At 47.9% G+C, this 27,641-nt stretch overlaps 1 protein-coding gene across 2 annotated transcripts in view; it reads right to left on the bottom strand.

Moving 5' to 3' along the window:
• Positions 1-27,641, bottom strand: part of ATF2 (activating transcription factor 2) — a 412,263-nt gene that overhangs the window by 156,765 nt on the left and 227,857 nt on the right. For both annotated transcript variants that reach the window (XM_078681532.1, XM_078681531.1), the window contains one exon: positions 27,142-27,228. In XM_078681532.1, the coding sequence (XP_078537658.1) occupies positions 27,142-27,228 (87 nt within the window). The remainder of the gene's footprint in view (positions 1-27,141; positions 27,229-27,641) is intronic.

Below are 27,641 nucleotides of genomic sequence, written 5' to 3'. Positions count from 1 at the left end.
AGCAAGTGGCGTGTCAACATGGCGGACCTGGATGTCAAATGAGTACCACCCAATGGGACCAAAATGCCATCACAGGCATACATACGCAACACGGAACTCAATGGTGTGTCTGTGCACCAATACATGCATAGCACTCACAAGTTTCCTACACAGACAGTATGCTCACCGCTAGTTTGCTGTTGATCGGCACTCAGACGTTCGGCCAGTTCAGGATGCGTCACTGCAATGATACGGTGCATGAGAGGGGTCATGGAGCGTCGGGCCAGACGGGGCGTCCTTGGAATCAGGCCCAGTGTTACTTCCGCTACATTCTTGCTCAGCCTGGAAATGTCGTCCCAGCGTTTGTGGCAGTGTGTATGTCGTCTGTTGCACACCCCCAATGCCCGTACTTCCCGTGCTATGGTCCTCCACAGGTCCTTGCGAAGGTGCAGCTTGACCTACCATGATGGGAGACAAAAGGGTTTAAGTCAGTGGACAGGTGGCCTGTCACACACATAGGGGCAAGACGTTACTGTCAGCAGCCATGCACAATCAGGAACATATGTCTAGCCCACACTACACAGCTAAGATATAAATAGGCCTGATCATTTGGCCCCCTCATGCACACCAACATGTCCCACACTGCACTTACCACCCGTCCCGGTGCGCCGTAGAGGCGTCCATAGTTGCGGAGTACACCGTCCACGAGGACATCAAGCTCCGCGGCGGTGAAGGGTCGAGACCGGATCTCTTTGCCTCTCGACATGGCAAGATCACGGAGTATGGCACTAGAGCAGCAGTCGGTGGTCAGCTCAGCAGCAGCAGCAGGTCGAGGTGATGGTCACAGGCAGCAGTCGGTGGTCAGCTCAGCAGCAGCAGCAGGTCGAGGTGATGGTCACAGGCAGCAGTCGGTGGTCAGCTCAGCAGCAGCAGCAGGTCGAGGTGATGGTCACAGGCAGCACTGGTCCCCAGGGTAGGAAGTTTCATGTTGGCCAAGACACATATATAGGGCCCTCAGCACGTGTCAGTGGCATACGTCGCCAGCAATTGGTCAGCCCTGGGAGCGTGATCGTGAAATGGGCCAATGACTGGCCCTGTTGTTGCGGTGCACAGCTTCCGCTACTTGCGATTGGCCGTATGCGGCCAGCGTCCCTCTTCCCATTGGCTGCATGTGCAGGGACCGTGACGGGCACACATCGGCAACCGCACGTGCAAGCTTCAGGCACGGATGCTTCAGTTGCAACAATGTACTATCACTGGCGCCTCCATGGCGGGGCACGTACACAGCGGGGGAGGTGCAGGCCTATACACCCTGCAGATGTACTCAATGGACATGCCAGTTCATGACCCCCCTTACAGTCACCTTGCATCATCCACCGTACACCGGCCGGAGCGGCCGGCCCATGAACATCCGCCGTGCCCGGCCATGAACACAACCGCCATGGCCGGGACCGGCGGTTGTTCATGGCCGGGCACGGCCATGGCGGTTGTGTTCATGGCCGGGCACGGCGGTTGTTCATGGCCGGGCACGGCCATGGCGGTTGTGTTCATGGCCGGGCACGGCGGTTGTTCATGGCCGGGCACGGCCATGGCGGTTGTGTTCATGGCCGGGCACGGCGGTTGTTCATGGGCCGGCCGCTCCGGCCGGTGTACGGTGGATGATGCAAGGTGACTGTAAGGGGGGTCATGAACTGGCATGTCCATTGAGTACATCTGCAGGGTGTATAGGCCTGCACCTCCCCCGCTGTGTACGTGCCCCGCCATGGAGGCGCCAGTGATAGTACATTGTTGCAACTGAAGCATCCGTGCCTGAAGCTTGCACGTGCGGTTGCCGATGTGTGCCCGTCACGGTCCCTGCACATGCAGCCAATGGGAAGAGGGACGCAGGCCGCATTCTGCCTTTGGGAAGTAGCGGAAGTTGAGCACCGCCATGGCGGCGCCAAATATGTGATCTTGTCAGACGCTGCACCGTGATGTGTTGTGTGCAGTTGCGTCATGAGGGATGTGAGCGTGATTGTGAAAGGTCATATGTCATACAATATAGCATGTGTGTCCATACAATGGACATCGGTCGGCACACAATGGCCAACAGATGTGCATTCGTACGTGTTGACGTCGGGTTTGACCCTACAGACGTTGTTACATCTTCACAACTACACAGTACATCACGGCTGTGTGGCCAATTCATGCATCTGTTGTCGGTTTATTGTTGTGTCGAGGTGACTACAGTGGTGGTGGTACACATGCATTCCGTGTATGTGATTTATACGTTCTGTCACCATGCATGTCATTACCGTATGCACATCATCATTGGTGGTGGCATTTGTGCTTGATGACATGGCGTGTGTAAACTTATCGTTTGTGTGCATGCAGTTGCATGAGTGTCTGTGATGTGTCTACGATACATTAGGGTGACGACTGGAGTTATGTCAGTAAGGTACACATGTGATGGAGTTGTACACGTATGCGTCGTTTGTACGTTGACCTAAGTTACATCTCTCTCCCACACAGGAGGGCTCCAAATGTGCATCGCCCATACACTCAGCTGGAGGATATGGTAGACGAGGAGGTGATTCGGAAATTCAGGCTGGATCGACGTCGGTTGCTGGAGCTTGTGGCTCAATTGGCTCCTCATCTGCAGCCACGTAGAACGTATCCTGGCTCGTTTACACCCACTGCAAAGGTCATGGCGGTACTACATTTCTTCGCTACTGGCACATTTCAGTATACAGTTGGAGGTGCCGGGGGTATGTCACAGGCAATGTTCAGCACGGTTCTTCGGGATGTGTTAACAGCTATGATGCTGTACAAGGATGAGTACATACATTTCCCACGTCCGGAAGAGTTGCCAGCTGTCAAAGCTGGTTTCTATGCACTGGGCCACATACCTCACGTTGTGGGCTCAATTGATGGCACGCACATCGCGCTCATTCCACCACGGGCACGCGAACAAGTGTTCAGGAATCGGAAACACTTTCATTCGCTGAACGTGCAGGTGGTGTGCCTGGCGAGCAACATCATCTCCCATGTGTGTGCAAGATTTCCTGGATCCGCACATGACGCCCACATCATGCGAACCAGCAATGTCCCACGACTCATGGCAAATCTGCCACCCGGTCAAGCGTGGCTTGTTGGTGAGTGTGCAGTGGGGACTCTTGTGATCTCTGTGTTGCATGGGGTACCCACCATATCTTGTTCTGATGTTTGTCTCTGTCATCCCCCTACATAGGCGACTCGGCTTACCCAAACCGGCCCTGGCTCCTCAGTCCCCTACGTAATCCGAGGACGGCGGGTGAAATGCGGTACAATGAGGCACATGGAAGGACACGGAGAGTCATCGAACGTACCTTTGGACTGCTGAAGTCTAGGTTTCGGTGCCTCGATAAGACCGGAGGGGCACTGCCTTACTCACCAGGAAAAGTATGCAAGATCGTGATTGCCTGCTGCATGCTCCACAACCTGGCTGTACGCAATGACATTGAACTGCTGTTGGACCCTGAAGACGAAGGAGTTCCTCGGCCTCCCATCCCACCCATGTCGACTGATGAGGATAGTGGTGAGGAGGAAGGTGTGGACCAGAGGCGCCAGCTCATTGATCGCTACTTCCCTTGAATGTGAGTATCTACCTCTAGTGGCGGTTGACAATGCCTCATGTATGTTTTCTGGTGTTGTGTGGATATGGGGTTATTCAGCTGGGTGTGGTTTGTGATGGTTGCACATGTGTGTCTTCATGTCTTTGGACATAGGAGTGTCCATGATGTGTGTGCTCCCATCCCATGCTTGTGTGATGGTTGTCGTTTGTGTAATGTTGCTGTGCATTGTGTTGTGATGTGTGTGAATCTCTTTACTGACGTGTGTTTGCTGTCTCTGGTTTTCTCTAGGTCACTCCCGCAGCGCCATGATCATGTGCGACTATGATCCCTGTACCTGTTTACGTCTGTATCTGATGGCAATCATGTGAATAAACATGGAGGCAAAACATCATTGTGTGAGTAAATGCAATTTATTGACAGGTTGTGCTTTTGTGCTGGTGAATATATACAAGTAAGTGGGAGGGAGGGAGTTGGAGTTGTAGGTAATGGCAGATGAAATGTCCGTGCTGACACCACATTGGGGGGTGTCAGGCTAGTCCAGCAGACCAGTGGCAATGATTGTCTATGTGGGACAGGATGGTTTGCAGGGTGAATGTCTGGCACAGGCAGTGGCATTGTCAAGGTCGTCCCCTCTTGGAGCGTGTGCCTGGCGCTCCAACACTGCTCTCAGCAACTTCCTGCCTCGGCCGCCCCCTCCGTCTCGGAGGTGGTACAGAGGCAGCTGGGAGGGCAGGTTGGTGATGGGCCACATCCGTCGCCAGGGGCTCAGGTGGTGGTGGCGGCGGTGGAGGCGGAGGCGGAGGCGACGGGGGAGGCGGAGGTGACGGTGGCGGTGGCGCTGACACACATGGTGGAGGGGGGGGGGGTTGTTCCGGGCAACCCATTCCCTCCACATCGTTGCCTGCTGGCCCATGATCACCAACATCTGGCCAAGGATGCCAGAGATCTCGCGCAGGCTGTTGGTGTTGTCCACTGAGTCCTCGTGAACACGATCAGCGTTTGCCTGGGACCGGTCGTATGAGGCCTGGCACCTGGCAAGAGCTTGTAGGGACTGTGCCACTGGCTCGGGTAGCTGTCCCTCCTCTGACCGGCGGTGTGTGGGTCGCCTGATTGGCAGTTGTCCCGTTGCCTGTGTTTGTGGCCCACTCACCCTGCTTGTGTGTGGGGCCGTTGGACCAGCGTTGCGCGCTGGGTCATGCTGGGTGGCACCGGCAGGAGTCGTGGTGCTCGTGGTAGTGGTGGTAGTGGTGGTAGTGGTGGTACTGGTGGTACTGGTGGTGGTGGGGACTGTGCAGATCACAGAGACGGGTGCCGCGGGAGTCACACATGCGACGTTGGTCGGTCCCGGGAGTCCCTGTGAGCCAGATGGCCCTGGCTGCGTGCTTGGTCCCGCTCCATCCTCCGCCCCGGAGCTGCCTGTGTCGTCGTCGGCAGAGAGTCCTGTAGGTGTGGGAGGCGAGGCTGGCGGCCGGGTACTGCTTTCCCCAGTCAGTTGACGATCACCTGAGGGACAAGATCGAGCAGGTCAGTAATGTGGACAGTACATGGTTACATTGATTTGTAGACATTTCTGTTTCCTGTCGCACACACCCCACCCTCCACCACCACCGCCACCCTCCCCGTGCACATGGGGGCCTGTTGGGAGTTGTAGTTTGGGCCTCTCACACACCCCACCCTCCACCACCGCCACCCTCCCCGTGCACATGGGGGCCTGTTGGGAGTTGTAGTTTGGGCCTCTCACACACCCCACCCTCCACCACCACCGCCACCCTCCCCGTGCACATGGGGGCCTGTTGGGAGTTGTAGTTTGGGCCTCTCACACACCCCACCCTCCACCACCGCCACCCTCCCCGTGCACATGGGGGCCTGTTGGGAGTTGTAGTTTGGGCCTCTCACACACCCCACCCTCCACCACCGCCACCCTCCCCGTGCACATGGGGGCCTGTTGGGAGTTGTAGTTTGGGCCTCTCACACACCCCACCCTCCACCACCACCGCCACCCTCCCCGTGCACATGGGGGCCTGTTGGGAGTTGTAGTTTGGGCCTCTCACACACCCCACCCTCCACCACCGCCACCCTCCCCGTGCACATGGGGGCCTGTTGGGAGTTGTAGTTTGGGCCTCTCACACACCCCACCCTCCACCACCGCCACCACCACCACCACCCTCCCCGTGAACATGGGGGCCTGTTGGGAGTTGTAGTTTGGGCCTCTCACACACCCCACCCTCCACCACCGCCACCCTCCCCGTGCACATGGGGGCCTGTTGGGAGTTGTAGTTTGGGCCTCTCACACACCCCACCCTCCACCACCGCCACCACCACCACCACCCTCCCCGTGAACATGGGGGCCTGTTGGGAGTTGTAGTTTGGGCCTCTCACACACCCCACCCTCCACCACCGCCACCCTCCCCGTGCACATGGGGGCCTGTTGGGAGTTGTAGTTTGGGCCTCTCACACACCCCACCCTCCACCACCGCCACCACCACCACCACCCTCCCCGTGAACATGGGGGCCTGTTGGGAGCCATGGACATGTTAGTGTGTTGGTGTCCGACGTGCATGGGTTGGGGCGTGGGGGATGTTTCTTCTCAGTTGTGTGAGCCTGACCATGTCGTGCTGATCGTGGTGCTTGGTTTGTACTCACCAGTCTCTTCTCCTTCGTCAAGGCCGTCTAGGCTCTCTGGGTGTAGTATCACCAGCACCTTCTCCTCCCAATCGGTGTAGGGTATGGGCTCCGGGGGTGTGCCACCGCCAGTAAGATTGGCTCTGGCGTGGTTTTTCGCTCGGATGCCCTTGACCCTGGTCTTAAGGTCATGCCACCGCCTCTGAATGTCGTGCTTGGTCCTCGGCACAGTCCCCGACGCATTCACACGAGTGACGATCCTGTCCCACATGTGGTTCTTTTGCGCCACGGTCGTCTGCTGGACTTGGGCCCCGAAGATGTTGGGCTCCACACGGATAATTTCATCTACCATTACCCGCAACTCTGTCTCCGTGAATTTGGGTTTTTTTTTGGGTGCCATGGTGTGTGGTGCTCAGTGTGTGAGTTGAGTGAGTTGGGAGGTGCAGGTGTGTGGTGTGTGATGTGTAGGATTTGTGTGGTGGGTGTTTGTGTGGTAGGGTGGTGGGTGGGTGTCTTCTATGTGATTTTATGTGAGTTCGCAGTGTCTCGAATGGCCCTCTTGCTGGCAGCAATGCTGTGGTGCAAGGGATTGTGGTTGTGTGGGGGTGTCTTTTTATAGTCGTGTCTCGATGGTTGTTGGCAGTCAGGTGGTAGGTGGGCGTGTTGACTTGTGTGCATTATTGGATAATTGGGACGTGTCATGGTGGCTTGTGCTGGGGGGGGGGGCCTTGTCAATGTTCGTATGTTTGCTTAGGACTTGCGGTGCACTTTCATACATTTGTTAGGCGCTAGGGATGTTGTGCGTGTTGGCCTTCCGCCCTGATGCTGTGGTTCTCGTTGCATTGTTTCCGCCGCGGACGTGGATGGCTGTGAGTTCCGTTGTACGGGCGGATTTATCCTAATTGCGGCCACGGAGTATTCTCAGGGATGGCGGTACATGTTTTATTTTCCGCTGTCATTTCCGTCCGCGGCAGTGGTTGTTCATTGGACTCCGTCCGCCGCGGACGGACTTGGTTGTGTTCCGTCCACCGCGGACGGTGTTGGTTGTGTTCCGTCCGCCGCGGTCGGAGTTTCGTGACATGAATATCCTAATCCCAACCGCGGTTTCTCCGCGGCGCAGCCGGGAGTAAAATTTCCCCCACCATGGCGGACAGTACCCATTTCCGTCCGCCATCCTAATCGGCCCCTTAATTAGGTACTACAATACTGAAATATAGTAGTTAAGATTCTTTCAAAACAAAAACACATCTTAGTGCTCTATAAAAACCCTATGTTAGAAATGGGAGTCTCTAGTTGGCTGGCCACAGTCCAAGTAGGGACCCTTCTTCCTAAGTCAGAGTAAGGGGGCTACACCCTTTGATAACCCCTGCTCAACTCTGTGGTAACGTAGCACGAGCAGCTAGGCTTATCTCAGAGGCAGTGTGTAAAGCATTTATGATCATACACAGTAACACAGTGAAGGACACTACAAAGGGACACCACACAAGTAGTTATAAAAAATAAGTACCTTTATATATAGACTTAACACAAGACTAATACCGGTAAAAAGCCACAATACTGAAGAAAAAAAAAGTGTTTAAATAGGGGTTCAGTTCAAAGCAGGTGTCCCTGCGACCCTTTTACTTACAAAGTACTTGGATTTCGTAGCAAAACAAGCAAAATGTTGCAAAACGAGCTGTAGTGATTATTTTCCCCACGCTAGGCCGGCGATGCGATGAATCCTGGCCGCAAGGGAGGATGGTGCGCCGGTCTGCGGGTGTGTGTGGGACAAAGCGACAGATTACTTCACGCTAGGCCAGCGATGGTTTGAATTCTTGTCGCGAGGGAGGATGATGCGCTGATCCTGTTGCGTGTGCTGTCTTGTTGTGATGAAAAAAAATGGCACCCCGAGAGGGAGAGACGATCCGGGTGCGATTCTAGGAAAATGGCAGACGCACAGCGTCTGCGCTGCGATGATCTTGATGCGATGATCCGGGTATAGCGAGCCTTCGAAAAGCCCAAAAACTTGCGATGCGATGATCTCTGGGGTTAGCGAGCACTTTGTGGCCCGCAAGGGTGCGATGCGATGATCTTTGGTTTGCGAGCGCTCGGTGGCAGCAGCTCGTGGATTTTTCTTACGCTCTTCTGCTGCGGCGGCTCGCAAACGGGCGTTAGCGACGATTTTCAGTACTTTCTTCTTCGCAGTAGAACTAGAGGCCCTGGAACTCACAGGGGCCTCACCTGCAGATAGAAATCCTCGCTGGGAGGAATCAGGAGGCTGGTGGGGAAGTCAGATGTGCCTGTGACTCCAGCAGGAGCCTAGCTGTCTCCTAGCCCTTGGGTGATTGTTTTAGCACAAAATAAAAAGTCTCTCAAAAGTCCTTTTCCCTCTTCTTCCAAGTCCAAGGGGAACTACTGCAGGCCAATCCAAGAAACAGCACACAAGCACAAGGACAGTCCTCTCCTGCAGATTCCTTCAGTAACTTGGACAGAGGTTCCTCTTGACATCCAGGAGCAATACAACAAATCAGGGGTTTTGGCACAGATATTTATACCCCAAAAGTCTTTGTTCTCAAAAGTCTCTAGTCACTGAACCCAGTCCGAACCAGTTCTGCTCAGTTCTGGAGCACTTTGTTTACCAGGCTGCATCCTTCCTTTCAGAAAGAGGGGGTCTGCCATCAGACGCACAGTAGGAGGTGGCCCAGCATTCACCTTGCCAGGCAAAGCCCTATTCAGGTCTAGGAGCTACCCCTCCCCAGTACTCAATGCAGACCTCTCTATTCAACCCAGGTCTGACTCAGCCTGCCTTGCCCCTCTAAAACCAGACAGCCAATACACATAACAGCAGAGCACACTGGAAGGCTTAGGCAAGAAAATACCTACTTTCTAAAAGTGGTATTTTCAAACACAGGATATTAAAACCAACTTTGCTAAAAGATGCATTTTATTATTCTGAGCTCAGGCATACTAAACTCGAATTTCTACCATGTTCCCCGAGTCAGACAGGACTATAAGATGTGATAGCCAGTCTGCCCAGTCTAGCCTATGGAGAACAGGTAGCCTTGCAGCAGTGAAAAACAAAATGGAGGGTGATTCACTACCAGGACATGCTACACATATCAAGCCTTGTCCTACCTTACACACACAATGCACCCACCATAGGGGTGACTGACAGGATGCTAAGGGAAGGTTCAGGAGCTGGGAAGTGTGGGCACTTCACAGCCAAGATGGCAGTAATGGACTGCAAGCAGACACTGCAGTGGCAGGCCTGAGGATCCCTTTACAACCTGCTTCTGTGGGTGCTGCAAACCAGCGCTGCAGGCCCACCGGCAGCATTTGGGTTACCAGCCCTGGGCACACACAGGCCACACAACTAGGGACTAACAGGTAAACCAAATAAGCCAATCAGGGATATACCAATTCACAGTCATCTTTACACAGGGAGCATTTGCGCCGTGGCACTGAATGGCAGTGGAACAGCGCCCAGAGCATCTAATACCGGCAAAAACAGAGGAGACAACAGCGAAAAATGGAAGGGAGACCCACACCAATGGTGCCAGGTCTAACACTCAACTTACCATCTACTGGAAACGTTTTCAATTATTTTACTTTTTTTTAATGAAACAACAATGACGTACGAAGTTGAGGTAGAACGTGAACAGTGTGGTGTTTCCCAGTTCAAACATATGTATTATTTCTACACTTGTTAAGTGGTGCACATAAGCAATAGTGAATATATGAACATACTGTATGCTTGATGAAGCAAAGGAGTGATTCCACTGGAAAGAATTTCTCCTATATTCCCAAATTGGATTCCACCGAGGTAGCTCCACCCCAACATAATGCTTTTGTATTGTCTTTGGTGATAAAGGTTGTGGTGGCACATGCTAACACAGTTAATGCCTATTCACAAACTTGTGCACAACCTTTCATAAGACTGATATAAGTATTGTTTGGATAAAATTTGATGCCTGGGATGTCCCAGCCCAGATTAAAACTACAAAAGGAGCCAAGGGCTGCTCTGGTAGAACGACAGGATCCATGTCTTTCTTGATTTATCCAGGATGACGTACCAAAGGAGACAGGAACATTAAGTAGTGAAGGAGTTGAACTGTTGGAGACACAAACCTTATGTTGAGAAGGAGTTGAACTCTTTCACCTTAACAACGTAGGCCAGGCAGCCAACGAAGCGAGAGTTTTAACAGAGGTTTATGTATATATATATATATATATATATATATATATATATATATATATATATATATATATGTATATATATATATATTACCTACTGGCGGTCGCCAGTAGGTATATATAGTTAGGATTTTTTCTCTATGGGTTTTTTGAAAATTCTATGTCTAATAACTTTGGCGTTTGTGGACGGAATTGGCTGAAATTTTCAGGAAAATGGCACATTTTGTTTCTGAGCAGCCCCTGAAAATTGGGGGGGGGGTTCGTCCAGGGGGGGTCGAGAAAAAAGGGGGGTCCCAAAACGTGTTTTTAACATTGAGTTTTCCATAGGGCGGTTGGCCTCACTTTTAGCCCGAACGGCTGAATGGATTTGCACGAAACTTGGCAAAATTGTAGGGACTGGTAGCCCGATGTGCCTTTTGTAGGTCTCAATATATGTGCTACAGTGGATTTTGAGAAATTAACGTTTAAAAAAAGATATATATCTGTAACAGCGGACCGGGCAGCGCTCCAGGACGCGTACTTTTCGCGCAACGGAGCTTTGTGAAGCGAAGCTGATTGGTTCTCCGGCGTCTGTCAACATTCCAAACAGTCCGTAGCGGCCGCCATCTTGTCTCTCGGTAGGATCGAGAGACAAGAGGAGGCCAAAGCGAAGGGGCAAATGACCATAAGGGGGAATAGTAGATCCTCGCTGACCCCCTAGGTTTGATGTGGAGGTTTTAAAAGGGCCCCGCGGGGCAAAAAAAAAAAATAATAATAATAATCGAACGGCTGAATGGATTTGCACGAAACTTGGCAAAATTGTAGGGACTGGTAGCCCGATGTGCCTTTGCTAGGTCTCAATATATGTGCTTCAGTGGATTTTGAGAAATTAACGTTCAAAAAAAGATATATATCTGTAACAGCGCACCGCTTCGCGTACTTTTCGCGTTACGGAGCTTTGCGAAGCGAAGCTGATTGGCTCTCCGGTGTCTGTAAACATTCCAAACAGTACGTAACGGCCGCCATCTTGTCTCTCGGTAGGATCGAGAGACAAGAGGAGGCCAAAGCGAAGGGGCAAATGACCATAAGGGGGCATAGTAGATCCTCGCTGACCCCCTAGGTTTGATGTGGAGGTTTTAAAAGGGCCCCGCGGGGCAAAAAAAAATAATAATAATAATAATCGAACGGCTGAATGGATTTGCACGAAACTTGGTAAAATATTAGGGACTGGTAGCCCGATGTGCCTTTGCTAGGTCTCAATATATGTGCTTCAGTGCATTTTGAGAAATTAACGTTCAAAAACAAGATATATATCTGTAACAGCGCTCCGCTTCGCGGAGATAAAATTATATCTGTATTACCTAGCTGTTGCTAACACCAGTTAGCGACGGCTAGTAGGAGATAGCGACCATCTTGGGCCCCACTTTGCATGTGAGTGATATTTATCACTAATGACATGCAAAGTGGGCATGCCAAGATGTTAGCGACTGGAAACAGTCGCTAACATCGCTATCTCCTATTATCAACTTTTGGAAATATTCGAGATAAGCGCGAATATCTCCAAAAAGTAACAGCTGCCCTGAGCAGTTCTTAGCCATGTTATCCAATGGGAGGTGGATAACATGGCTAACAGCATTAGCTCGGTAATGCATGAATATCGCTGAGTTTTCAGCGATATTAATGCATTGCGGTCGTTTTTTATCGTATTTGCGATAAACCTTGATAATAGCAAGGTTTATCTGCGATAATTTCTGACGGTAAAAAAATCTTTGCAATGCATCGTTAGGGATAAATATCGCTTAACTTTGGTAATATGCCCCAACGTCTGTTAACGTTCGATTCAAAGGAAATCAGGAAGTGTTGAAAAACATTGTCTGCGCCATCTTGTCTTTTTTCAAATGCCACACTTTTGTCGTGCACGGCAGCCATTTTAGATGCCTTGACCAGACCCACTCTGTGCACGCTGTCGATCCTTAGCATGGCTCCCCACCCTCGCAAGCATCTCACCCAGGCAGTGGTCACCCCCGCTCTCTGTCTTATGCATGGGTAATAAACCTCCCCCCATCTGCGCTGCTCTTCCCTGAGAATCACACCCTGTGCCCGCCCGACACCTCCCTTTCGCCCTATTCACTACCGCACCCTCTGACACTCCTTTTCCTCTGTGTCCGATTGTCCAGGCCGGTCCTAGGCTATCAGCTAGCCCTGCAGATGTAGTTTATGGCCACAGCTGTAAAGAATCACCCCTCTTCAAAGGAGTTATAGTAGATCAAGGCCCACACTCGATGAGATCCGTCACAGCAGAAGCGTTGCTATTATCTGAAAACCATCCTGTATTGTGATTGGGGAGGGGACCGAGCGTGAAGCGGAAGATTCCAGGGATGACTCTTTGTACATCAAAGTTTTTACAATTATGTGTCACATTAAAAATATATAGCACTCCGACAAAGTAGTAAGATTATAAAACTTTAATAATTTATAAATATATACAAGAAAACAAAAATAGTAATAACATATAAACATTTTTAGGGAAAAACAACGAAGTAGCGATCGGCTGTGCGAATAGTCCCAACGCAGCACAACGTCCAGATTTCCGGCGTGGGGCGTCGCGGGGGATGGGTCATCAGTAGCAAACTGTTGTGCGAATAGTTCCAAGGCAGCAGAACGCGCCGAAATCTAGATGACACGAAAGTGATGTCTAGTAAGTTGCCACCCAGCAAATAACGGCGTGGGGCGTCGCGGGGGGTGGGTCATCAGTAGCAAACTGTTGTGCGAATAGTTCCAAGGCAGCAGAACGATGGCACCAAGGTGATGTCCAGTAAGTTGCCGCACTGGTTTTGGTATCCTACAATGCTGCTCCGAATAACGGCGTGGGGCGCCCCGGGGGAGGCGGCGTGAACGGGCCTCTCCAGGTGGAGTGTCATCTGTTGTAGTGGGGCGCCCCTTTACCGTTTCAGTTGCCATTCCGTCCGTTTTTGGTCCACTGTGTCAAAAGCCGCAATTCAGCTGAGTTGCGCCCACTCTTGCGGTGCAGCGATAGGCGGCTGTCACAGGACTCTCAAAATGGCGGCAGGCTCTTTCCTTTTTGGGCCTGGTCCACTGAAATGGCCCTGGGACACCTTGGAAATCGGACGCTTGTCTGCTAGGTCTTGGACCCCATTCTCGAAAGCGTCCCCTCCGCCTTGAGAATTCATCAAAAGTTTTGGGGGCCCCGACTACTGCAGGCTTCTGGTGGGGAGCGGCTGCCATGATTGCTCGCGGAATGACCACGACGGAGCTACGAGATGGTGGTGCTCTCATGCTGACGCCAGTTTAGTCTGAAACATCCAGAAACAAGGTGGGGCTTTCATCGTTTGGGAAAAAAAAAAAGTTTTCATCCAATGAAAAGTGTTGTTTTTAGGTCATATGATCAAGCCTTCCATCATTAGGAAACCAAAAGTAAAATGAACCAATGAAAAGTTTTATAAACAAGTCACATGACCTGTTATGCGGCATAGGGTATAAAATGCAGAGAAAATACGTTGGCACGTGAGGCGGCGTCAGTAGCGGACCGATGTGCGAATAGGCCGAAGGCAATACAACGCGCCAAGATCCGGATGGCACCGAGGTGGTGTCCAGCAAGTTGCAGCACTGGTGTGGCCATCCTACAATGCTGAAAGTCGGCGTGGGGCGCCCCGTTGGCCTGTGAGTTTGCGTCAGTAGCGGACCGATGTGCGAATAGGCCGAAGGCAGCACAACGCGCCAAGATCCGGATGGCACCGAGGTGGTGTCTAGTAAGTTGCCGCACTGGTGTGGCCATCCAACAATGCTGAAAGTCGGCGTGGGGCGCCCCGTTGGCCTGTGAGATGGCGTCAGTAGCGGACCGATGTGCGAATAGGCCGAAGGCAGCACAACGCGCCAAGATCCGGATGGCACCGAGGTGGTGTCTAGTAAGTTGTCGCACTTCTGTGGCCATCCTACAATGTTGAAAGTCGGCGTGGGGCGCCCCGTTGGCCTGTGAGATGGTGTCAGTAGCGGACCGATGTGCGAATGGGGCCAAAGGCAGCGCAACAATATTTTCTGACTGACACCACAAGGCGCTGAGATGCCAAGATCCGGATGGCACCGAGGTGATGTCTAAGTTGCGGACTGATGTGCGAATGGGGCCAAAGGCAGCGTAACAATATTTTTTGTATGGAAGATACCACTAGGCGTTGAGATGCCAAGATTCGGATGGCACCGAGGTGATGTCTAGCAAGTTGCTGTACTGGTGTGGTCATCCTACAATGCTGAAACTCGGCGTGGGTCGCCCCATTAGCCTGTGAGATGGCGTCAGTAGCGGACCGATGTGCGAATAGGCCGAAGGCAGCACAACGCGCCAAGATCCGGATGTCACCGTGGTGGTTTCATAGTTGAGAGGCACTTCATCTGCAGTGGGGCGCCGAGATCCGGATGGCACCGAGGTGATGTCTAGCAAGTTGCTGTACTGGTGTGGTCATTCTACAATGCTGAAAGTCGGCGTGGGGCGCCCCATTAGCCTGTGAGATGGCGTCAGTAGCGGACTGATGTGCGAATGGGGCCAAAGGCAGCGCAACAATATTTTCTGAAGAGAAGACACCAAAAGGTGCTGACATTCCAAGATCCGGATGGCACCGAGGTGGTGTCTAGCAAGCTATGCAGTTGAGTTGTGTGCGCACTTGCGGCGAATAGGTCAAAGGCAGCATAACAATGTTTTTTGAATAGAAGACACCACAAGGCGTTGAGATTCGGTTACCACCGAGGTGATGTCTAGCAAGTTGCCGCACTGGTGTGGCCATCCTACAATACTGCTCCGAATAACGGCGTGGGGTGCCCGAAGGGGGGGGAGCCGGCGTGAATGGGCCTTCCTAGGTGGAGGCTCGTCTGCTGTAGTGGGGCGCCCCTTTACCGTTTCAGTTGCCATTCAGCTGAGTTTCGGCTGCTCTTGATGCTACAGCGACAGGCGGCTGCAAGAGGACTCTCAAAATGGCGGCCTGTTCTTTGGATTTGGGCCTGGTCCACTAAAATGGCCCTGGGACACCTTAGAACTCGGACGCTCGATTTTTTTTTCCTTTCCTGTACATGCAAAAAAAGGTAAATGCCCGGTACGTTACACGCTTCATCTGCCACGATGAACTCTCCAGAGGAACCGAAAAAAAATATAGTTGTGGTAACTATACCATGCATCGTCATATGGAGAGGTGGCACCAATTAATTATAGTGCTGCATAAAAGAGAGATTTGGAGGAGAACCCCTGACCTGCTAGTACATTCATCAAAGAAGTGGCACTGAGAGCTTCAGAGGCAAGGGAAACGGTCCCAAATATTTAGAAGAACTTTGGAAAGATTAAAATGACATGTTTAGATTGTGGCAAATTAATTTCATGTGGACAGATGAGTGTTACTCTAATAAATACAGCATATGAACATCATCATAGTCGATGGTTGGTAGAGACATTTTGACTATATCCTGGACCTGCCCGTCCTCGCCCAAAATGGCGCCGGAATAAATGGGACTCGTAACTCCTTGTTGTGTACTGGTTGCAGAACCTTGAAATCACGAGATACGTATGCAGTTTTGAAGCACATGGCGGGCGGGGACGAGAATTGATTGACTATTTCGTCATCCCTATTGATATTAAGTTCTGATGTGTTATTGATTACTGTACTGTTGAAAGTTCGAATTAACGTCACCCATGGTACTTGCCCGCAAATGTATATCTAGATAATTTTATTGTAACTGGCCCTGTCGTATTTTAATTATAAAATGTACGTCCACCGATTCCGTAACTGTTAGACACCTTAGTTCTTGCAACCTAATGGCCCGCCCGTTACGTTCCTCTACAGTGTAAATGTCTATTCATCATATACGATTACAGTTTGCTCTGTGGCAGGCCCACGTGGTTATAGGCTCGTATTTGTATAATGAAATTTTCACAATAAAGGTTTTTAAAAGAAAACATGGTAGTAGTATATACATTGGTAAAGTTTTTAATAATAGTGACTGTTTTAGAATCATTAAAAGGCAAGTGAAATAAAGCAGACCAATTACATGAAGGGTAAAAGGTATAATACGAAGGAACGCAGTAAAGATAAATGGTCAAGGGCTGTTGTGTTTTCTATTCCTGCAACATAAAGTGATCGATAAGAATCTCATATTCAGGCGTATCGGCGACTAAGACAGCAGGTCGACCCTCTTTTGCTCAACGGCTCCGTCATGGGACGAAGAAACGCTCTTTTTCTCGAAAAAAGAATATATTTTACTTGCAGGACAGTTGTAAAATTTCCGGGAAAGTACATTAGCCTGGAACATTATAACATATATTTAAGAAAAAATAATGTTCGGAAGTAATGAAAAGCGTAATTTTTAGGTCATATGACCAAGCCTTTCATCATTACAATAAGAAAAGTAAAATGAACCAATGAAAAGTTTTATTAACAAGTCACATGACTTGTTATGCTTACGTTACGCGCTGCGCGCCCCGGATGACTTCCGGATGCGCTAACGCGGCGCGTCATATGACGCATTACGCGACAACGCAGGTACAGAATATAGTCAAAATGTCTCCACCAACCAGCGGTCGGAACACAACCCCTTTCAGCAGGCTAAATAGTTCTGTTAAATGACAACAGAAGGGACAGGCAACAAGAACCATCAGTCAAAGAGGGGAGGGCTAGTTCTTCTCTACCGGGTTACATTGGGGCGCTACCGGAACTGATCGAATTGGTAGTCTACAGTGTTTCTGGATGTTTCAGACTGAAGCTGGGGTTAGCATGAGAGCAGCACCATTTCGTAGCTCCGTCGTGGTCATTCCGCAACCAATCATGGCAGCCGTTCTTTATCGTTATTTTGGGCGGGGTGGGTGGCGGAGCCGAGCTGTTTTGCAGCCATCATTGTGTGGAGTTCAGTTCATCTCACTAGTTTTGTATTTGTCATGAGGGGTTGTTCCTAATGTTTCTATTTTAGCGAGGTCAAAAAGAGATCCCATTAGTGGCCTACTGATTTTGCTCGATTCCTTTTCTTTTTTTTTTACACGATTTTTCGTTATCTGCAAAGACTAAACAGAGTATTGCGACTCTGTGTTTGTTTGTAAATAGAGAATGAACCAAAGAGAACTAATTCTAAAACAGTAAATACTTGGATAACAATCAATCAAATGGAGAGAGAAGCAGGCACGACGGATTACAACGGGGGCAAAGGCCTGCGTTAACTACCTTTCACTATCTGCAAAGAGAGAGTACTCCTAATAGAAATGAGGGGGGGGGGGCACCATTCAAAGCAGATCAGTGTGCATAAACACGAAAATGTTTTCACTTACCACGTACTTGACATTCGACAGCTTATGATATTTGCTATTAAAAAACCATTGAAATTCACTGAAAAAACCATAGGTTATAGACCATATATAGTTAGGAATTAGCATTTACAAAACCTTGAAAATTCACTGAAAAAACCATAGGTTATAGACCATATATATTTAGGAATTAGCATTTAAAAAACCTTATTTTACTCACACAAAACCATTGAAATTCCATATATAGTTAGTTGCACTAACTATATATCGCGCACCCGCAATCCACTGCTGATCATGTCACATATTACATCATTCATGACATGGTCAGTGACATCACTGATGACATCACTGATGACATCTCATTTGACATCATTCTTGTGCTAATACGATAAACCTCTTCAGACTCTAATATAACCTTAGATACACTCAGTGTATACAGACACTCACACACTGCCACTCATCCATGGAGTTACTCACACACCCAGTCAGTCATGCAAAGAAACAATCTCACCTCCATTTCTTCAACTATACAGTTAAACACACCTTACTTATTGAAACATATACTAACACATATTTACTCTCTTATACAATCCCTGATACAAGTTCACAATGATCGATACAACCACTCACTCATTCAGTGGCTCTCATGCACAGTTATTTATATATGCCAACTCTCACATGTACTGTGTTTTACATATGTACTTACTATGACATGTAGCATTGAGATATCCATTCACTCATCAATACACTCATGCACACAGTCAACTGCCCATGTAGCTGTTTCCACATGCACTCTTGAACTCATACACCTAGTGAATAAACTGCTCACACATCTATGCATAGAGTCACACACCTTCCAGCCACCCCCACACAAACTCAATCTCCCATAGAAATACTTGGGCAACCAATTAATAACACATATAGCCTCTCGTATAGCTAATGATCAACACATGCAGCAGTTTACAGAACAACAGACATAATGATGCACAAATTAAGACAGTTTAGTCACTAACCCATGCATTCAGTGAGACACATTTAATCACTCACTCATACAGTCAGTCACGCACCTACTAAATCCTTCATCCAGACACTTATACATCCACTCATTCTTCAATATGTAAGACATATTTTAACTTTACAGAAACATACAGTCACTGGATGTTGTCATCAGTGATGTCATCAGTGATGTCATTTGAGATGTCATCAGTGATGTCATCAGTGATGTCACTGACCATGTCATGAATGATGTAATATGTGACATGATCAGCAGTGGATTGCGGGTGCGCGATATATAGTTAGTGCAACTAACTATATATGGAATTTCAATGGTTTTGTGTGAGTAAAATAAGGTTTTTTAAATGCTAATTCCTAACTATATATGGTCTATAACCTATGGTTTTTTCAGTGAATTTTCAAGGTTTTGTAAATGCTAATTCCTAACTATATATGGTCTATAACCTATGTTTTTTTCAGTGAATATATATATATATATATATATATTTTTTTTTTTATTTTTTTCTCACAAATGCCCCAGCTTTGAGAGGTCACACGGACTGCTCCACCATCCGGCTATTCAAAGCAACCTGCCTTCCAGCTTTTGTTTTACTGTATGTGCCAACGCGTTTCGCGGCTACACGCCGCTTCTTCCTGGGCTTGCAACATCAAGACGCTGAACGCACACTTGTAGAATTTTCCTTTTTATTGACATGCTCGCATAGATGGGCGTTTGCTTACAAGTTCCGTTTCAGGTGCATGATGGACTGGGGCATTTGTGAGAAAATATATATATATATATATATATATATATATATATATATATTTATCTACCCAGATGCTGATCGAGATTTGCTTCCACCAGAGAAGTCCAGAATCAGTGGTGGGCAGAGTTTGTGTGCCTCTTAAATGCTTTCATGTTCACTGATTCTCTAGCATAGTTATACTGACTTTTGAAATTCGATTCTGCAGGATCCGGTGCTTCAGTTTGTTGGAAGCTGGTGATCCATTTGTGCTGGTTTTCTTTTGCAGACCCCAGGTACCTTGATATCTTACAAGGCAGAGTTTGTGATGGACAGTCCAAACACCCTTGGTCTTCGCACTGGAGGTGTAGCATGGGCTAAACGAGGAGATAATGCTCTTGTGTCGCTGAAGTACATATGATGTCCACGGTGCTACATAGACTGGTGATTGAATATTAGTTTTAATAAATTAAAAGATTAAAACCGTAACAAAGAGAAGACATGGGAACAGGAGCGTGAACTGTCTCCATTCTTTTTGCATTTATACATGACTGATGAGCAAGAAGAAAAGGCGGGGGCAAAAAGGTTTCCCTCAAAATTGTGAAAAATTTAGCATTCATGTCATTTTAGGATAAAAAACTTGGATCAACACCAACTGCCGTCAAATGAAAATAGTGGTCATCGAAATGCTGCGAAAGGCACTGCATTAAAATGACCTACCCAAAGAGTAGGTGTGTGGAACAGGAAACCAAAGATGTCCTAACATCACTGTTCTGAACAAAAGCTAAATAGTTCATTAGGATAGTTACATTTGAATTGTGAATGACTTTAGGATAAAATGAGGCCCATTGCTACAGGCAAACACAAGATTGTCAATTTATTAATGAAAGGACTCAAACGTTTGGATCTGAACATCACATTCTTTCAACAGGACTTTAGTTTTATTTAAAAAAAAGCAATTCCAATAGTCACGTACTGTTCGACAGTAAGATTCTCAAATTTGTAATGTGACCTACAAGGGGCTCCACAGAAGAGAATGCTGCTCTGCTGCAATCCACTGATTTAGAATGGACAGTAATGGAATTGGGTTGGTTTCATGCTGACTAGTGGCACTGCATGGAAGCTCAAATTGCTTCTGTGCAGTACTGGTTATGCAGGGGCGTCTAGCAACTTAAGAAATTGGTGGGGAGTGGCGCAGCACGTGGTAAAACACAACAATATCTTGCCTTTCTCCTCTCCTGACGACAAGGAGCAGGTTTACCACCTGCATGCGAATCCAACCAATGAGCAGCTCCAGGATTGGTTGGGGTAGGTTAACCCTGCGCTCATTTTGAGGCTGGTGGCATGATGCTGAAATCCCTCAGCTGTTTTATAGCACTGGGATTGCAGGCTCTAAAGTGAGCATGATAGATTCGCTGACGGGGTGACACTTCTCCGCCTTAACGGAGGAGCGCTGCTGATTTTATGTCTATGGACAAACCGTGGTTATGCATTGCTTAATGTTTGCCAAACATGGGTCATCAAGGTTGAAAGTATATGAAACGGTTTAATACCAAGAGACTCAGTCAACATGGGCTAAATAAATCCTGCCTTTATTGATGTAAACTTGTACTTGCTATTGAACAAACATTGGACTAGAGCAGTAAAGGTAGATATGTTAAGCAGGAAGGCATTAGACCATGAAGGGTCTTGACACTTCCGAGTCAGGACTTTACAGAACTTTGGTCTTACCGTCCAACAACATGTTGAAAAAAAAGACAATAACTGAACTTCAAAGAGATTTGGAATCATAATCCAACAGTCAGTGGTCCTGGGATGACCTCTGTGTGTGTGTGAAGTAAGCCTTTGGGCCATCTTGATGGGTTCCCCCCAGAGACTGTTATATTGAATGGAACCTGGGCTTTGAAATGATCAGACCTTTACGTTAGCACCCAAATTGGTGCAGCTGCTGCCTTTCTCTTCTATGTTTTAGTTATGATTTGTTACTGATACTTGTGTAGTGCTGTGCAGTCATTATTATGCACGCGCAAAGTTGTCTGGGTCAAATACCTACACACATGGTTCTCAAGCCCTGAGTCTGTTTCTGTGTTCGAAGGTTATTTATCCATGGTTGGTGTGGTCGCATTCTGTCTAAAGTATTCTGCTGGATAACATCTTATCTAGTTGAGTTGTTGAGTGCTAAATAACTTTTGAATGCCAATTTCTGTACTCGCAGTTGTGCACAACCAAGTGCAGCTCGGGGACATGTGCACAGTTGCTTGTGTTAATATTGTGTGAGATCTAGTGAGCTTGTTAATACTGATCAACCATGGGTGGGTGAAAGTATTTGTTCTTCTCAGAATAGAATGATATATACAAATAAGGCAAGCACAAATAAGGATGACATGGACACCCCTCCAAGACTTTAGTCTTTTATAGGAAATGTTGGAAAGCCAGGAATGGTGTGATGCAAGGATAATGCCAGGAGAGGTGCACACCTCAACTAGGCTGTGGTTAATATAGTTCAATTAAGTGCTCAGTAAAGTGCTTCCTCTTCTGCCAAAGTAAATCCAAAAGACTGTCATTAACTCATGATTTCCTCTGGCCCTTAGTATGAGAAGGAATGCGTTACTTACCTGTAACTGCAGTTATTCAGTATTGGTATGTTTCATAGATTCACATGCCTGAATCATTCCCAGTCGTTGGGATGGGAGTCCCCGGTACATAAATTAAGTAATGTCTCATAGACATATATACATAGTACTGGGCCAGAGGCCTCTCATTAGTAACATATCCATGTCCTTTTGTGAAAAGTACCAAACTTTGGCGAAGAGCCAATCAGCTATCACCACCCTCTGGAACCTTCCTGAAAGGAGCTCTAGTCCCTCAGATTTTCGTAAGCACAGTGCTAAGTAGATGTATAACTGAGAGAACTAAAGTGAGCCCTTCCAGGGGAGGTGGGTGGGTTGCATGTGAATCTATGAAAGATACCAATACTGGATAACTGCAGTTACAGGTAAGTAACACATTCCTTATCCAGTATTAGGGTATCTTTCATAGATTCACGTGCCTGAATCAGAGTAGCAAGCAATGATAAGCACATTTCGAATGGTACATTATGAAAGATCAACAGATAATAACATATCAATGTGAAATGCAAAAGGTAACAAAATGCAATATTAGAGAGAAATGTGCGTGTATACAAGAGGAAGGTGCGATGAAGAGAGAAGACTCACCTCTAGTGAAATAGATGACGGACCACAGCTTGTCCCACTGCTGCATCTTTCATGAGTTCTGTATCCAAGCAGTAATGCCTGGTGAACGTATAAGGCGTTTTCCATGTTGCCGCTCTGCAAATGTCTGTAATGGGCACTCCAGCAAAGAGCGCCATGGAAGTCGAGATAGCTTTAGTGGAATGAGCCCGAACCTTGGAATGAAGGGGTTGCCCTGCTTGCTGGTGACAGAAGGTAATAGCTGCAGAGAACCACCGAGAAATACTCTGCTTAGTTAATGGAAGACCTTTCCTATGTCGACTGAAAGCGACGAATAGTTGGTTAGATTTGCGAAATGTCTTCGTTTTGTCAATGTAGAATATAAGGCAGCGTTTGAAATCGAGGGAGTGGAGAGTCCTCTTGGCTGCCGTTTGAGGATTTGGATAGAAAGAGCGCAAGACTATGGGCTCATTAAGGTGAAAGTCCGATGGGACCTTGGGTATAAATTTAGGATTGGTCCTCAGGATCACTCTGTCATGTTTGAACTGAAGGAAAGGGTCCTGAATTGAGAATGCCTGAAGCTCACCCACTCGCCTCGTCGAAGTAAGAGCCAGTAGATGCGTTCTCCAGGAAAGATATTTAATATCAGCTCTGTGTATCGGCTCAAAGGGATGTTTCATAAGCTGAGCAAGAACTGTGTTAAGTTGCCAGGTAGGAGGTAAAGTCTTCACTGGAGGGAACGTTCTGAATAAGCCTTTAAGAAATTGTTTAATTAGTCTACTAGACCAAAGAGAAGGGCCTGCAAAGGATCTTCTGAAACAAGATATTGCTGCCAGGTGAACTTTAATGGAACCATGTGCAAGACCTGAGTTTGCCAGATGAAGAAGAAAAGGCAATATTTGTTCCGGAGAAGAAGAGAGAGGGTGTATCTTTTTAGATTTGCACCAGATGCAGAACATCTTCCATTTCAGGGAATATGTTTTGTTGGTACTGTCAGCCCGAGCCCGAGCTAGAACAGCCCTACAATTCGGTGGGATGTCTAGGCCATGGAATTCTCTGAACTCAGAGCCAAGCCGATAATTTGAGTGATGCTGGATCCGGATGTTGGACTTGCTGCTGGTTCATTGTGAAGAGAGAGGGAAACGGCCTCTACGGGATCGGTGGTTCCAGTGACAGGAGATGAACCAGTGCTGGCGCGGCCATGCTGGAGCTATCAAGATAAGACTGCAATGTTCCGCCTTCAACTTCCTGAGGACCCTGGGAATCAGGGGAAATGGAGGAAATGCGTACACAAAGACGTTGAACCATGCGATCGAAAAGGCATTCCCTAGAGACCCCTTCTGGGGACGCCAGCTTGCGTAGTGTTGGCATTTAGCGTTCTGTTTGGTTGCGAAAAGGTCCAGGTGAGGAGTGCCCCATTGGGAGAAAATGCAATTGAGAATCTGCTGATCCAACTCCCACTCGTGGCAAGCTGTCCGTTGTCTGCTCAGTGAGTCTGTGAGGACATTGGCCATTCCTGGGACGTACTCAGCACAAAGGGAAATGTTGTGAAGAAGCAACCAGTTCCAGTTTTTCTGCGATTCGTGACATAACGCCAGGGAACGGGTCCCACCTTGTTTGTTTAGATAGTGCATTGTCGTGGTATTGTCTGTCCGTACGAGCACTAGAGAATTTTTGATCCGTGGGAGGAAGGCCAGAAGGGCTAGGTAGGCAGCTCGCAGCTCGAGAAGATTTATGTGTAGCTTCCGCTTGGAAGGGGACCACCGTCCTCTTATCCGGAGCTCCTGGAGGAACGCTCCCCAACCTTCCAGGGACGCATCTGTTGTAATGATATGCAGAGAAGCTGGAAGCAAGAAAGGCAAGCCTAGCAAAAGGTTTTGAGGGTGAATCCACCACTGCAGAGCTTTGACCATGTGAGAGGTAATGCGGATGACATCGTCGAACGATCCTGTACACTGGAGCCATTGAGCCTACAGCGCTTCTTGGAGAGGGCGCATGTGAAGGCGACAGTGCGGAACTAACAGGATGCAGGAAGACATCCTCCCAAGCAGAGATTTGAAAAGGCGTACTGTGAGGGACTTTTTGGATTGTTTGCGAGTTGCCAAAGAAATTAGTTTGTTTTGCCGCTCCTTTCATGGAAAAGCTTTTCTCCAGGTTGTGTCGAGAATAGCGCCCAGGAAAGTTATACGCTGGGAACGTTGAAGGACAGACTTGTCCCGATTGAGAGTGAGACCTAAGCGGTTGAAAAGCTGAAGACAGGCATTAGAGGACCTGGTCACGCCTGCTAGAGAAGGTGCCTTGACAAGCCAGTCGTCCAAGTACGGGAAGACTTGGTGATGTTGTTGCCGGAAATATGCGGCCACTGGAGACAGGCATTTCGAAAAGATGCGCGGCGCTGATTTTAGGCCGAAAGGCAGGACCCGAAATTGGTAGTGTCTGCCCGCCACAGCGAACCTGAGGAACTTTTTGTGATTCCGGTGGATTGGGACATGAAAATAGGCGTCCTGAAGGTCTAAAGACACCATGTAGTCGTTTGCGTTGAGAAGTTGTAGCACCTCTTGAATAGAAACCATGCGAAACGACTGTTTCTTTAGATATTTGTTGAGACTCCTCAAGTCCAGTATAGGTCTCCATTTCTTCTCCTTTTTTCGGACCAGGAAAAAACGGGAGTAGAACCCCTTGGACCGTTGACCAGGAGGAACTCTTTCTATAGCTCCCTTACGGAGCATTAGTGAGAGCTCCAAGAGCAGAAGATGAAAATTCTTGTGGAGCATTGGACGAGGAGGGGTCTGGGGAGGAAATTCTATGAACTCAAGAGAGTGTCCAAACTGAACTAGTTGCAGGACCCATCGATCTGTAGTTACCTTTTTCCAATTGTATAGGAAATGAGAAATTCTTCCTCCAATCCTGGATGGTGGAAAGGAAGGGAAGACCTGTGGCAGAGAGAAGTCATTGCCGTCGAGCTGAGTCCTTTTGCCTACCTCCTTTCCCTCGGGGGTCTTAGTGTAAGACGACTGTTGTTGTTGTTGACGCTGCTGGTATTGCGGTCGATATTGTTGATTGGAAGAGTAAGAAGAACGGTAGTGTTGATAATCTCCTCTCGTAGAAGATTGTCCTCTCCCTCTTGAGCCACGAAAGGGAGGGTTTTTGAACTGTAGGGTACCCAAAGCCCTAGCCGTATCAGTATCCTTTTTAATGCCCTTAAGAGCATCATCAATGTGTGTGCCGAAGAGAAGCTGGCCGTCATAAGGCATGTCAAGGGCTTTAGTTTGTATCTCCGGACGGAATGCTGTTGCTTTCAGCCAACCCTGGCGTCTTAACACCGCAGCCCTCGCCAGTTGGCGAAGACCAATAGATGCGATATCCATCGCACAATCGATGATCTCAGAGGCCGAGCATTCGCCTTCTAGTAGGATCTTTTTTGCCTCTTCTTTTGCCTCCTCTGGCAAGGATCCAAGATATGGGGCAATGTCTGCCCACATTTGTCGGTTATAACGTCCTAACAGTGCCAAAGAGTTGGAAGCACGGAAACGTTTCCCAATATTATCTAGCCGTCTCCCGTCTTTATCTGGAGGGGCAGTTAGCGTTGCAGAAGGATTTTTAGATTTCCGCTGCACGGCCTGTGTGATAACAGAGTCAGGTTTGGGGTGGCCGGTCAGGCAAGCTAGAGCGGTGTCCGGAGCCCCATATTGCTTGTCCAGCCTAGGCAGCTCCGGGGGTAAAGAAGAAGGGTTTTGTATAATCTTAACACCCTGGTCCCAAATGTAGTTGATGATGGGTATAGACCTGACGCACTTCTTGAACGGTTCCTTAAAGTCATAAAGGAAACAGTCTTGTTGGTGAGAATTGCTAAATATACACAGTTGGATAATTTGATATCTTAGTCAAATGCAGAAATAGTGATTTATCTGCCTAATGTGCTATTCAACAATGATTTGAAAACAAATTCCTTTTGAGCATAAGAATCAATCTTCGCAAGAAAATAACTTATAATAATTAGCAGCAAAGACACAGGTATGTCTTAAAAAATATTGTCAATTTTATCTTGTAAATTCATAAAGGGTACTCCGAATAATACAGACATTGAAATCAGAAGACGGATGTTATAGTGACTAAACCTTCACAATTCCAACTCTAGACAGTTTCTCAAAATCTAAATACAAACAAATTCAAAACAGAAAAGTGTCTTTGTCGACGTTTCGGTCTCTTAGGCTTGCGTTGATGAGACCATCCTCAGGACTATGACGTATTGTAAACAGTTGACCCCTGTAGTCAGCAATATTATAGTGTGTCTAAAACAGCCTGCCATGATGGTCGAGCCGTATATAATGGCCTTCTCAAGTAAGGTCCTTAGAGAATCAGCCAGACAATTTCTTTTCAAAATTTTGCCGAACCAAGTCTTGGCGATTAATTTGTCTATATTAGATGCAATCTCCGAAGCCTTGGAGTCTGTGATCTCCAAGCGTGACGGGCACAAAGGGAAGCAGTTGTGTCCTTTCGATGAGGACACAACTGCTCCCATTTGCACTATTGATACAAAGGTGTAACATTTACATGAACAAAACTGCAGCCATATTTACCATTTTAGCTTCTGACTGTATAGGTGGTGGTGAAGAAGGACCTGGAATGCCAGGGACACTAGGCACCACGGTGACAGGTCTAACAACCTGAAAAGTAAAAATAACAAAAATGTCCATAAAGCATCCATTATTTTGAGCAAGCAGTTTATAGGTACTGCATAATATATTAGAGACTTTTAAGTAAGTTACGAAATCCTCTTTTACACAGAGGAAGATGTAATCCATATGAAATGCTCAATATATGCGTACAAGCATACGTAGCAAATAAATGTGTGTTCTTTGTACATTCACATTATTCACTTTTTTATCCTCGTTGTTTGCATTTTCTATTGTAAGTCCAGTAAAATGTTAGTAGTTTAAATCACTCCCAAATAGCAATTTGCATTGTGAGATCGTTCAGTCAGAAACACAGTCTATAATATGAGCTCAGCTGAACCATTCTTACATGACATTATTAGAACTAAAATATTCTTTGTCAGCAGAACCCAGAATACGGCACA

Source organism: Lissotriton helveticus, chromosome 3_1 (assembly GCF_964261635.1).
Source record: "Lissotriton helveticus chromosome 3_1, aLisHel1.1, whole genome shotgun sequence".
Lineage (NCBI taxonomy): Eukaryota > Metazoa > Chordata > Amphibia > Caudata > Salamandridae > Lissotriton > Lissotriton helveticus.
The sequence above is the reverse complement of the archived record's forward strand: the minus strand, read 5'-3'. Positions and strand labels throughout refer to the sequence as shown.